The 12,730-nt window shown below is 58.7% G+C and overlaps 1 protein-coding gene across 1 annotated transcript in view; it reads right to left on the reverse strand.

The window, feature by feature from the left end:
• The window catches only part of LOC123044885 (protein MET1, chloroplastic), a 15,398-nt gene extending 3,083 nt beyond the window's left edge, over nucleotides 1-12,315 (reverse strand). The window contains exons 1-2 of the mRNA XM_044467766.1: nucleotides 11,768-12,315; nucleotides 11,554-11,660 (exon numbers count right to left, since the gene is read on the reverse strand). Of these exons, the coding sequence (XP_044323701.1) occupies nucleotides 11,554-11,660; nucleotides 11,768-12,147 (487 nt within the window). The 5' untranslated portion in view covers nucleotides 12,148-12,315. The remainder of the gene's footprint in view (nucleotides 1-11,553; nucleotides 11,661-11,767) is intronic.
• Nucleotides 12,316-12,730: the final 415 nt, after the last annotated feature.

Consider the following 12,730-nt stretch of genomic DNA (forward strand, 5'->3'; position numbering starts at 1 on the left):
GGGAGGAGTGGCCTGCGCTTCCCTCCCTGTCCCCTCCGGCGCTGGAGACGGCGGCGGGGTCGGTGGTGATGGCGGCGGTGGCGCTAGCGCTGGCACAGGAGCGTGCCGAGTCCTCCCTGCAGTGTTCCATGGGCCGGGCCAAGTCTGCTGGTGGTGGGCCGGCCTCTGGTTCTGGGCCCATGCCCGACTCAGGGGCTGTTGCGGTCAGTGGGGCTGGGATTGGTGAATGTTGACTGACTCCTAGCGCTCTACGTGCATGCCCACGTCCTGCACACGTTCTCCCTCTCTGCGCACGTCGCACCTCTCCTCTCTCTGTCTAACTGCGCCATTGCGCACGACTTGTAACCTGTACATATATACAGAGCAATAGCAGATCGGCACACACGGTGCCTTACTCTCGCATCTCTCACGCTCACATGGTATCAGACACCGGCTACTCTCCCCGATCCTAGCCGCTCTTCCGCTGCTCCCCAACTCCGGCTCCGGCCATGGCCATCCCGCCTCCTCCGCCGTTCCGTCCACCCGGAACCAGCGGCGCTCCCCCCACACCTCTCCGCGCCATGCCGCCGCTCGTCACCCCTGTGGCGCTCGCGCAGGGCACCCTCCTTGCTCGCCATGACTCCGAGGCGAGCTCTTCCATCTCCCCGTCCCCTCTCGCCGGCGTGTTCATCAACCAACACGTCCCCGTCGTGCTCTCCCTCAATCCGCCGAACTTCTCCCAGTGGCGCACCCTCTTCGAGGTCCAGTTTCAGAAGTCCGGCGTCGTCGATCACATCGCCGGGCCGCCTCGTCCCTCGGACCCTACCTGGCTCCAGGATGACGCTCACATTGTCTCGTGGCTCTACAACCGCATCAGCCCCGAGGTCTTCGGCTTGGTTCATCAGCGCGGCGCCAGGGCGGCCGCCGTGTGGGAGTCGATCTGCGTGCTGTTCCTCGAGAACCGCGAACACCAGCTCGTCCTCCTCGCCACAGAGTTCCGCCGGATCGAGCAGGGTTCCTCCTCCATCCTCTCCTACTTCGCCAGGCTCAAGGAGTGTGCTGATCGTCTTGCCGACCTCGGCGAGCGCGTCACCGACCGCGACCAGGTCCTGAACATGATCCGCGGCCTCCACCCTCGCTACCGGTATGCGGTTCCCATCCTCACCATGCAGTCTCCCTTCCCGACACTGCTCCGGTGCCGCGCCTTCCTTCTTCTCGAAGAGAGCCGCAACGCCGAGGAGACGCAGCCCGACATCGCCCTCCATGCCGGGCGCGCGCCCATGCCTGCACCCGCGGGCGGAGGCGGCCCCGGCGATCACAACAACCGCTCCAACGGGGGCGGGCGCGGTGGTGGCCGACACAGAGGAAGGGGGAGGGGGTCCGGCTTTGGTGGTGGCCAGTCGTCCAACCACGGCGGGGGCGGTGCCCCCCCTCGCCCTGCTGCTCCAAACTCGACACCCTGGACGGGTCTGGTTCATGCCTGGCCCATGCCATGGCGCCCGCACGCTCCTGGGGCTGGCATCCTCGGCCCGCGTCCTGGCGGTCCTGCGCCATTTGCGGGCATGGCGGCTCACTCCTGGGCGCCACCCCCGCCTGCTGGTGCGCCTCCAACCTACTGGCAGCCCGGCGCCGTTCCTCCTCACCCGCTCTACGGTGCAACCAATGCACCCAGTGGCATCCAGGCGCCGGCGTGGGATCAAGCCACTCTCGTCCACGCCCTCAACGCCATGAGCCTGCAGCAGGGCCAATCCTCCAACTCCGGCGGGGAATGGGTCCTTGACTCCGGCGCGTCCTCCCACATGGCTGCGTCTCCGGGTATGCTTTCCTCATCTCGTCGTTGTTCTTTACCTGACATTGTGGTTGGCAATGGTGGTACTATGGCAGTCACGCACACTGGTCATCTGCAACTACCCACCACAGCCCAACCCCTCACTCTTAACAACGTTCTAGTCTCCCCACATCTCATCAAAAATCTCATCTCCGTTAAAACCCTAGCCCGTGAAAACCCAGTTAACGTTGAATTTGACGAATTTGGTTTCTCTATCAAGGACCGAAGAACGAAGGCGGTGATCCTCCGCTCTGACTCGCCGGACGACCTGTACCCACTGCACCCAACACCGCCGACCCGTCATCACCAAGCCTTCACCGCCACCTCACGCGACGTCTGGCATCGCCGCCTCGGCCACCTTGGCGACGACGCTCTGGACACCACCCTCCGGCGTGCGTCCATCGTCTCGGACGCTGCTCACACCACCTGCACTGCATGTCGTCTCGGCAAAAGCCACCGTCTACCGTTTAGTTCATCAGATCATGTTTCGTATTTTCCCTTTCAGCTTGTGCATTGTGATGTATGGACCTCTCCTGTACTTAGTATTTCTGGCTATCAGTACTATCTAGTGGTTGTCGATGATTACAGTCATTTTATGTGGACATTCCCGCTTAAGCACAAAAACGAGGTCCTGCCCACCCTACGGCAGTTCATCACACTGGTGTGTCGCCACTTCAACTTACCCGTCCTCACCATACAAACCGACAATGGTCGGGAGTTTGACAATAATGCCTCTCGCCAGCTCTTCTCCTCTCTGGGCATTGTTCTCCGCATGTCATGTCCATACACCTCCCCCCAAAACGGGCGAGCCGAGCGTGCGCTGCGGACACTTAACGACATCTCACGCTCTCTCCTTATACATGCATCCATGCCCTACCCGTACTGGGCCGAGGCTCTCCAAACAGCCACCTTTTTGCTCAATCGTCGACCCTGCCGACCGCGGCACAACCAAACGCCGTTCTTCTTGCTCTATGGCGTCCATCCGGATTACTCCGCTTTGCGAGTCTTCGGATGCCTGTGCTTCCCAAACCTCAGGGCCACCTCACAGCACAAACTAGCCCCCCGGTCTGCTCCTTGTGTTTTCCTTGGTTACTCACAAGATCACAAGGGCTACCGGTGCCTAAATCGTGTCACCGGCCGCGTAGTCATCTCGCGCCATGTTGTGTTCGACGAGTCCACCTTCCCGTTTCGCCAACAAAACACGATCGAGCCGAACACCCCAACCCATTCTGACCTGACCGATCTCCTGCCCCCCGTCGATCTCCCTCGTCGGGCGCGCAGTAGCCGCCCTCGTCAGCCCACACCAAACCACAGCCCAGCACCTGCTGCGGGTGCCCCTCCCACGCCTGACCAAACCGTCCCGGCACCATCTCCGCCTGCCAGCAGCTCAACCCCTCCGTCCGCTCCCACATCCACGCCCTCTACCATCACCGCCGAGCCCAAGGCCTCACCCGACACCGCGCCCTCCTCCCAGCCACCGGCGGCCGCTCCCCGCCCGGCACCACCACCACTTCCCACCCACCACATGATCACACGCGCCCAAGCAGGGCGCTTCTTCCCCAACCCCAAATACCACCAGTCTCTCCTCGTGGCCACGGCCGACTCCGTCTCCCCCGTTCCCAAAACTGTGCGTGCTGCCTTACGTGACCCGAATTGGCTAGCTGCAATGCAGGTTGAGTACGCGGCGCTGATGCAGAACCGGACATGGAGCCTCGTTCCCCGACCGCGCGGCGCCAACATTGTCACGGGGAAGTGGCTCTTCCGCCACAAGCTCACAGCTGATGGGAGCCTGGAACGCTACAAGGCAAGATGGGTGGTCCGTGGATTCTCCCAACGCCCCGGTGTCGACTTCGACGAGACCTTCTCGCCGGTGGTCAAGGCGGCCACCATTCGCGTCGTCCTCTCCGTCGCTGCCGCGCACAACTGGCCGGTGCACCAGATGGACGTGAACAACGCATTCCTGCATGGTCACCTCACCGAGCGCGTCTACTGCCAGCAGCCCGTCGGGTTCGTCGATGCAAGCCACCCCGACCACGTCTGCCTCCTCGACAAGTCGCTCTATGGCCTCAAGTAGGCACCGCGGGCCTGGTTTGCGCGGTTCGCCGCCTTCGTCCGCACCATCGGCTTCCGCGACTGCCGCTCCGACCCGTCGCTGTTCGTCCTCCACAGTGGCGATGGCGCGGCCTACCTGCTACTCTACGTCGACGACATCGTTCTCGCGGCTTCTTCGTCGACACTCCTTCATCGCCTCCAACAGCTGCTGTCCGCGGAGTTCTCCATGAAAGACCTCGGGCCCTTGCACTACTTTCTGGGCATCGCCGTAACCAGGGACGCCCGAGGCTTCTTCCTTTCTCAGCACGGCTACGCTGAGGAACTCCTGGAGCGTGCCAACATGGTCGAGTGCAAGCCTGTCTCGACCCCCGTCGACACGCACTCCAAACTGTCGGCCACGGACGGCTCGCCGGTGACTGATCCGTCGGAGTATCGCAGCCTCGTGGGTGCACTGCAATATCTCACGATGACGCGGCCGGACATCGCCTACGCCGTTCAACAATGTTGCCTCGTCATGCACGACCCACGCGCCGCCCACCTCGCTCTGGTGAAGCGCGTGCTCCGTTACCTCCGCGGCACCACCGACCACGGGCTGCACCTACATCGCTCGTCGTCGCTCGACCTGGTTGCGTACTCGGATGCCGACTGGGCCGGCTGCCCCGACACGCGGCGCTCCACTTCCGGCTACGCCGTGTTCCTCGGTGACTCCCTGGTCTCCTGGTCGAGCAAACGCCAGGCCACGGTCTCACGCTCCAGTGCAGAAGCCGAGTACCGTGCCGTCGCCAACGCGGTCGCGGAGTGCTGCTGGCTCCGGCAACTTCTTGGCGAGCTCCGCGTCCCGCTGCCCAAGGCCACGGTGGTTTTCTGCGATAACATCTCCTCCGTGTACATGGCGGCCAACCCCGTTCATCACCGGCGCACGAAACACATCGAGCTCGACATCCACTTTGTTCGTGAGAAGGTGGCGCTGGGCGAGTTTCGTGTTCTCCACGTCCCAACCAAGCAGCAATTCGCCGACGTCCTGACGAAAGGGCTTCCCACGCCGGCGTTCCAAGACTTCAGGTCCAGCTTGTGCATCCGACCACCGGATGCTGCAGCTGCGGCGGGGTGTTGACTGACTCCTAGCGCTCTACGTGCATGCCCACGTCCTGCACACGTTCTCCCTCTCTGCGCACGTCGCACCTCTCCTCTCTCTGTCTAACTGCGCCATTGCGCACGACTTGTAACATGTACATATATACAGAGCAATAGCAGATCGGCACACACGGTGCCTTACTCTCGCATCTCTCACGCTCACAGTGAAGCTGGACCAGGCCTCTCCTTGGCTCCCGCTCCTCGGCCCCCCCTGTCGTTGGCCCGTGTGCCTGCTGCGCCCCGCTATTTATGGCTCCTACGGGGCACCCGCGACCCCTCACTGGGTTTCCTGCTACCCCAAGTGAGGTGCGGCACCTCGGTCGTTCCGCCAGATCTCTCCACCCATCTCCTTCCCCTCCACCTCTCCTCCTGTCCTTTGCTGCGGTGACGGTCATGGGAGACCGGCAGGCGGAGAAGAGGCCAATGGAGCCCCCGATCCCTGCGGCTGAGCGGCGGCGCGAGAAGGATCTGCGTGACAAGGCCAAGCGCGAGCTCCGTGCCAGGTCGTCGAGCAGGGGCGAGGGCGGCGGATCTGGGCAAGGCTAGGGCGACGGCGGCGGCAACGGGTACGGCTACGGTGGCGGCTATGGCCATGGTCAAGGTTTCGGTCCCTACAGGCGCGAGGGGGATTGGGGTCCTCCTCCGCGGTGGTGGGGGCAACAGCAAGAACGGAAGAAGAAGCAGAAGAAGGGCCAGCGACGCCGCGAGCTCGAGCGGAAGCCGCAGGAGCATCCCCTCTGTGGTGGGGGCCAGGAGGACCCCTTGGCCAAGAAGCCGCGGGCGTCGGCTGAGCCGCTGGCGGTGGCCCTGCCCGATGCACCCCGGGGCTTGGCGGCGGCGCCCATCGCAGTCGAAGAAGAGATCGGGTCCGAGTGTTTCAAGTGCGGGCAGACAGGCCATTTCCAGGCAAAATGCACCTTCCCCCTCTCTGCGTGATCTGCAAGCAGGAAGGACATGCCTCTGCGTATTGCCCGACCCACGGCAAGCATCTCAACTTGCAGATCATGGGCAGCGCCATTCCCGGTGAAGGGTCTTTTTGGCATGGAATTTGAAGACGTGGACGAGGACGACGACCCTGCTTTGAAGGCGGTCAACGGCGCCATCCTTACGGCGAAGCCAGGGAGGCTCTCGCTCCGCACGCTCAAGCAAGAGCTGAAGCATATGGTGGCCGGGGACTGGGATTGGCAGATAGCGCAGGTAGGCGACAATGATTTCTCGATGGTTTTCCCCTCTGCTGATCTGCTGCATATGGAGAAATCCAGCGGCAAGCTTTTCCTGTCCATCATTGACATCACGGTGCTGGTCCGAGACTCTCTCCATGAAGAAATTGTGCCCCTCTCGATGCCGGAGGTGTGGCTCCGTCTCCATGGCATACCCAAGAAGCACCGATGCGTGGACCGGCTAATGGAGGGGCTCAAGATGCTTGGGAGGCCCATTGTGGTGGACGAGCTCTCCCTCATCCGGATGGGACCGGTGAGGATAAAGTTTGGTTGCAAGGCTCCAGATAAGATGAATGGTTTTGTTCAAGTTTGGTTCAATCACGAGGGTTACGACATCAAGGTCGAGGTGGAGAGGCTGCCCAAGCGCCCGGGGGACGGGCCAGCGGCGCCAGGCCCCAATGATGCACCCCCTCGACCCTCTGGCAAGCGCGGCGGCCCGTCCGGTTCGGGGACTGGTGGGCTGCAGACACAGAAACAGGGTGACCATGGCGGCCTAGGGGGCCAGTCAGCGCTCCCTAACGGCCAGGCCATGGATGTGGTGATGGCGTGTCGCGATGAGGATCCTGACGAGAGCATGCCGGACATGTCGATCGACACGGAGACTTGGGACCAGCTGGGACTCTGTGCTCAAGATCCACCTGTGGACAAGGAGACACCGGAGCCAGGGGCGCTCGCAGTGCGCGACACGGCTGGGAGCAGCCCTCCGGCGGCCCGTGTGCTGGCTAGGGCATTTGATCAATATGGTTCTAACATGAAAGTGGGTGCGGCTCCCCAGTCAGCCGCGGTGCAGCTGCTGGCGACCGGATCTGCTCCCACCCCTGCACCGGCCTCGCTCGGCCTGCAAGGTTCGGACGCTTTGGGTGTGTGCTTGACGACCCTCCTCTCCGCACCCCCCAGTCCGGACGGCGCAGCTCGGGCGGCTCTGGGCGTGCTCCCAAGAAGACTGCGGTCCGGAAGCCGACGGCCAACCCCACGGTGCTCTCCCTACCGTCCCCAGTGGCGCCATCGGGCGGGGAACTGCAGGCATCGCTCAGCTCTGCGGGTTCGGCGGCCAAGGCCAAGCGCTCCAAGGCGACGCCGGTGATTCAGCAGGCCCCAAGTGCCAGGTCCAAGGCGGCGCTGGGCGAGCTTTCTTCCCTGGAAAGTGCCCAGCTCCGTCTCGCCGACAAGAATCTCGAGACTGCAGGTAACCCACCCCCGTCCTATAAAATTTTGAACGCTTTCTCCGATCTTCAGTTAGCTTCGATCCTCGACAATAGTGGTTTTGAGTTAGGTGCGGAGGGCGCTGATATTATTACTATGATTCGTGCGCGTGAGAACGCTCAGGCGGCTCTGGCAGAAGCTGCGGCCGCGACAAAGGTCAGCAAGGCCACCGCGGCCTCCAATCTGGCCCAGGACACAGTTGGGGTTGTGCCTGGCGCCATGCTTATGTTATCGTCCGATGGGGAGGCCGAAGCCAGGGAGGTGGACGTGACCCCCTCCACCAGCCGTGCCCTGGCTAAGAAAAGAGTGGCAAAACTGGTGACATCCAGAGGGGTGCGCCTAGGCAACCATATTATCTGATGCGCTATCTTTTCTGGAACATTCGGGGTTGCGGTCACTCGGGCAGACGCACCCAGCTTAGAGAATACATTGCCCGTGAACAAATAGATATTGTGGCGCTTCAATAGACGATCAAAACAGACTTCACCTTTAGAGATCTCACGGCTTTCGATCCCCTTCAACGTTTTCTGTGGGGTTGGATCCCTTCCACCGGTCATTCGGGTGGGCTTCTCTTGGGATGTAATCGTGATGTATGTGATGTTGTAAGTTGGGACACTGGCTCTTTCTTTATTGCGGCTACGATCAAACACTGTATTTCCTTAGCTACGTGGGCGATCGTGTGTGTTTACGGCCCAGCTGATCACTCGCGCTCGGCAGACTTTTTGAGCGAAATCCAAGTCTTGGTTGGGACCAAGCAAGCCGCCAACATCCCCATCGTTCTTGGTGGTGACTTCAACCTCATCCACTCGGGGGCGGATAAAAATAACCGGAATATTGATTGGCCAAGGGTGGCCACGTTCAATAACGCCATTGCGGCTTCCGCCCTGCGGGAGATCGCCAGAACCGGTGTCCGATTGCAAAGTTATTTTTCCTCTTTGTACGCTAGTTGCAGAAACCCGTATAGGATCGGATCATGTCCCGCTCATCTTGGCCTCCGGGGAGGACAGGTTCAAACGCAGTCGGTGTTTCTTCTTTGAAACTGGCTGGTTCGAGGTGGACGGATTTATCCCGTTGATCATCGCTCGTTGGGAGCTAGCGATGGTCGCGACCGGTCGTACCAGAGGGCCAATGGATCTATGGATCTTGGCAGTCGGCACCTTGCGTAGTTTCCTCCGTGGCTGGGGGGCTAACCACGACAGCGAGTCGAAGAGAGCCAGGGAAGCCCTCATAGACGAAATCAAAACCCTTGACGCCCTGGCAGACTCTAGGGCCTTCTCGGAGGCCAAATGGGCTAATCGATACGCCCTCGAGAACCAGGTGCTTTCCATCCTCAGGGAAGAGGAGGAATATTGGCGTCATCGGGGCAGCGTCAAATGGATCACCAAGGGTGACGCCAACACAGGCTATTTCCATGCCTATGCTAATGGGCGTAAAGGAAATGCTCGATTCTGCGTCTGCAATCCAAGCAAGGGGTGCTTGTGAGCCAAGCGGATATTACGGCTCACATTTACGAGTTCTTCCTCAATCTGTTGGGACCAGCAGAGGAGAAACCCTTGCGCCTCCGAGCTGACTTTTGGGGGGGACGAAGCTCGAGTTTCTCAGGCCGAAAGCGACGCCCTTGCCCTGTCCTTCTCCACGGAGGATATCGATAGGGCCATTGGATCAATGAAGACCGACACTGCCCCGGCCCGGATGGCTGGCCGGTGGCTTTCTTCAGACAGTTTTGGCCCATGCTCAAATCGCAGTTTTACGATATCATTAACGGATTTGCGCTAGGCACGGTAGACATCTCGCGCCTCAACTTTGGGGTCATTAGTTTAATTCCAAAGGTCAAAGGGGCGGACTCCATTAAACAATACCGGCCTATCACCCTTATTAACGTGCCTTTCCAAATTTGTGCTAAGGCTTATATGACGCGGCTGGCCCCGGTGGCACATAGAATCATGAGCCGCAGCCGGTCGGCTTTTCTCAAGGGCGTAATATCCTCGAGGGTCCGGTAGTCCTGCAGGAGATTGTCCATGAGATCAAACGAACTCAGCAACCAGCCGTGCTCCTCAAGCTGGACTTCAGAAAAGCATACGACCGATTGAACTGGGAGTTCATTCGCGAGGTCCTCGTCTGTAAGGGCTTCGAGTCAGGCTTTGTTCATCGTGTGATGCAGCTGGTCTCGGGGGGGCAGACGGCGGTGTCGATAAACGGAGAAGTTGGGAACTTCTTCCGCAACAAGAGAGGGCTTAGGCAGGGTGACCCCTCCTCCCCTCTAATCTTTAATTTTGTTGTGGACGCCCTCTCTGCCATGATTTCCAAGACGAAGGGCGCCGGCCACATCCACGGTGTTGTTCCCCACCTCATCCCAGGAGGGGTCACACACGTCCAATACATGGACGATGCCATGCTGCTTTTTGAGCCGGACGATCACAGTATTGCCTTTGATCAAGCTCATACTCCTGGCCTTCGAGATCGTCTCCGGCCTCAAGATTAATTTCCTAAAAAGTGAGGTCATAGCCATTGGGATGGCCGCACCTCTAGCTTTGCGCGTTGCCAACCTGTTGAACTGTAAGCTTGGCAGATTCCCGTTTAAATACTTGGGCCTCCCCATCTCTGACAAACACATTTCTATCCAAGAGTGGGAACCCCTGTACGGCAAGGTGGCGAACCGGGTCAGCCCTTGGCGCGGCCGGTTCATGTCCTCGGCTGCTAGGCTCATCCTGACGAATACTAGCCTCTCCTTGCTTCCCATGTTTACCATGGGCATGTTCCTCCTAGCAGATGGCGTCCATGCCAAGCTTGACACCCCCCGATCCAAGTTCTTCTGGGAAGGAACTGGATCCAAAAAGAAGTACCACTTAGTAAAGTGGGCAGCGATATGTAGGCCTAAGAAATATGGCGGCCTTGGGATTATAAACTCCAAACTTATGAACGTAGTCCGGATATCCTTCGAGCAAAATACTTCCCCGACGGGAATTTCCTTACCTCCAAGTCCAATGGGTTGACATTCTGGAATGGGATCCAGGCTGTCAAACCGGCCTTCGTGCTTGCAGCTAGGCTTTGCGTTAACGACGACAGATCCACGCGATTCTGGTTAGACCACTGGTTCGGTCAGGAGCCGGTGTGGCGCAACCACCCATCCTTATACCAACTTGCTACCAACATAGATATCCTCATGGCTGATGCGCTTAGAACCAACCCGCCAGCCATTTATTTCAAAAGGCCTCTTTCTGGCGCCGAACGTGCTGGTTGGGACGAGTTACGAGGCGAGCTTGCGGTAGTATCGTTGCGCCCCAAGGCCGATACGGTCTCTTGGTCCCTCACGAGCTCCCGGAAATTCTTGGTTAAGTCCCTATACAATAAACTGACGGAGGGCCCGGCATTGGACATAGCTAGGGGCTATGGAAAGTGACCATCCCCCTCAAAATTAAAGTCTTCCTTTGGAAAATGTTCCGCGACCGACTCCCGTCCTCTAACAACATAGCAAAACGGAACGGGCCGTCCGATGGCAATTGTGTGATGTGTGGTGCGCACGAGGATGCAAACCATATCTTCTTCAATTGCCATCTCGCTCGCTTCGCTTGGAGTGCGGTCCGGGAGGCCTTCGATCAAAATTGGAACCCCCGCTCGAGTAGTGACCTCCGTGGCATACTCCTGGCCCATAGGGGTGGGTTCGGTAGAGTGCTTTGGAGATGCGTAGGGGCGCTGTTATGGGCTCTATGGACAACTAGAAACAAAATCACCATAGAACATAAATTTTCATCTCACCCCGCTGACAATGTTTTCAAATGCCATATGTTCCTCCAGACTTGGATGCCATTGGGGAAACGGCGGGACGCTGAGCGGATGCAGGAGACGATGGAGCGGATTCGACTGATCCAAATTGCGGCACGCCACTAGAAGTCAATGACCGTTCCTCTCTTTGCCGGTGTTGGCATGTTTAAACTTTTGCCTTATCTCTCTCAGGCCTAGGCCGGTTGCATGTTAAACTTTGGCTACGGCCTCTTTCATTTCCTTCCGTTTAAGACTGTATTGTCTGTTGGATGCTACCTGTCCGAGGGCTTTATTAAGTTAAAGCCGGACACTCCTTGCGTCTTCGTTCTAAAAAAAAAACTCACAATGAAGCATGCAAGTACTAACTCTTCTTACCAAATTTCTTCTGCATCTTCATGTAGAGAGGGCCAACTCGCTGGCGGATGCAGTACATGGTCTGGCCGTACCCTGCCGCCGGCCAGATTTCCTCTCCAAAAACGGCGCTGTGAATTTGCCATCAGTTAGCAACACGGAAGAAATCTTGATCGGGCGGTCATTCTGAAATTGTTGTGGGTTGGCTGGTGTGAGAGGATCACCTCAGCGGACTGACCTGGTGGCAATAACCTTGTCGCCGACGGTGAACTTGCCGATCTGCTCGGCGGAGGAGCCGGGGAAGATGGCCTCGATGTAGGTGCCGCCGTCGCGGCCCTTGGCGAACTTGAGCCCGTACGGCTTCAGGATCTCCACTTCGTACTCATCGTACGGCTCCTGGCCTCCATCCCCGTCCCCATCTCCGGACTTGGGCTCCGCCTGAGCCGACGGAGACGCGCGGACGACGACGCAGCTCCTCGCCGTATCCCGAAGCTTCAGGCAGCAGTTGTGGCCAAGAAACGGCGCCCTCGCCGTCCGCGCATTGCTACCGTTGGTTCTTGGGAGGCACGGCGGGGAGGAGAGGAGCGGCTGGTTGGTGATCTGGTGGGCGAGAGCCATTTCAGCTAGCTAGCTGGGAGCTTTGGGCTCTCGGTTCCTCTGCGAATTGAATCTTTGCGGTAAGATGTTGGAAGCGGTGAGGAGGAGACGATGGTTCTGTGGCTCATCTTTGGCTGTGTGGCGTGGCGCCAAGAGGACTCGAGTTTGGATGTGAGAACTGGGATGATGGAGGCCACACACACCGGGCTTCAGCCAGAACAAAGCATCTACAGCGGGTCGGTCATATTGCCCCGTAAGAGCAGCTCCTAAAGTGAAAAATTGAGCGGTGCCGGTAGCTACCCGCATTTGTCTAGCCAGTCAGCTAACCACACCTCACACCGTATGGCCTCCGTTGTTTCATAGGAATAGGATAGGAAAGTCATAGAAATATAAAAATCACAGGAAATGAGATGACATGTATTTGAAATCATATGAATAGAAATAAAAAAAATGTCCTTTGGTTTACATCATAGTATTTTTTTCATTGAGTCTAGATTAATGTTTATGTTCCTATGAAATGTGGAGGATAGGAAGAATTCCTCCATAGGAATGAAAAATTATATTCCTACAAACTAAAGGGCTATAAAGAAAAATTTCCTATACA

This window comes from Triticum aestivum, chromosome 2B (genome assembly GCF_018294505.1).
Source record: "Triticum aestivum cultivar Chinese Spring chromosome 2B, IWGSC CS RefSeq v2.1, whole genome shotgun sequence".
NCBI classification, from domain to species: Eukaryota; Viridiplantae; Streptophyta; class Magnoliopsida; order Poales; family Poaceae; genus Triticum; species Triticum aestivum.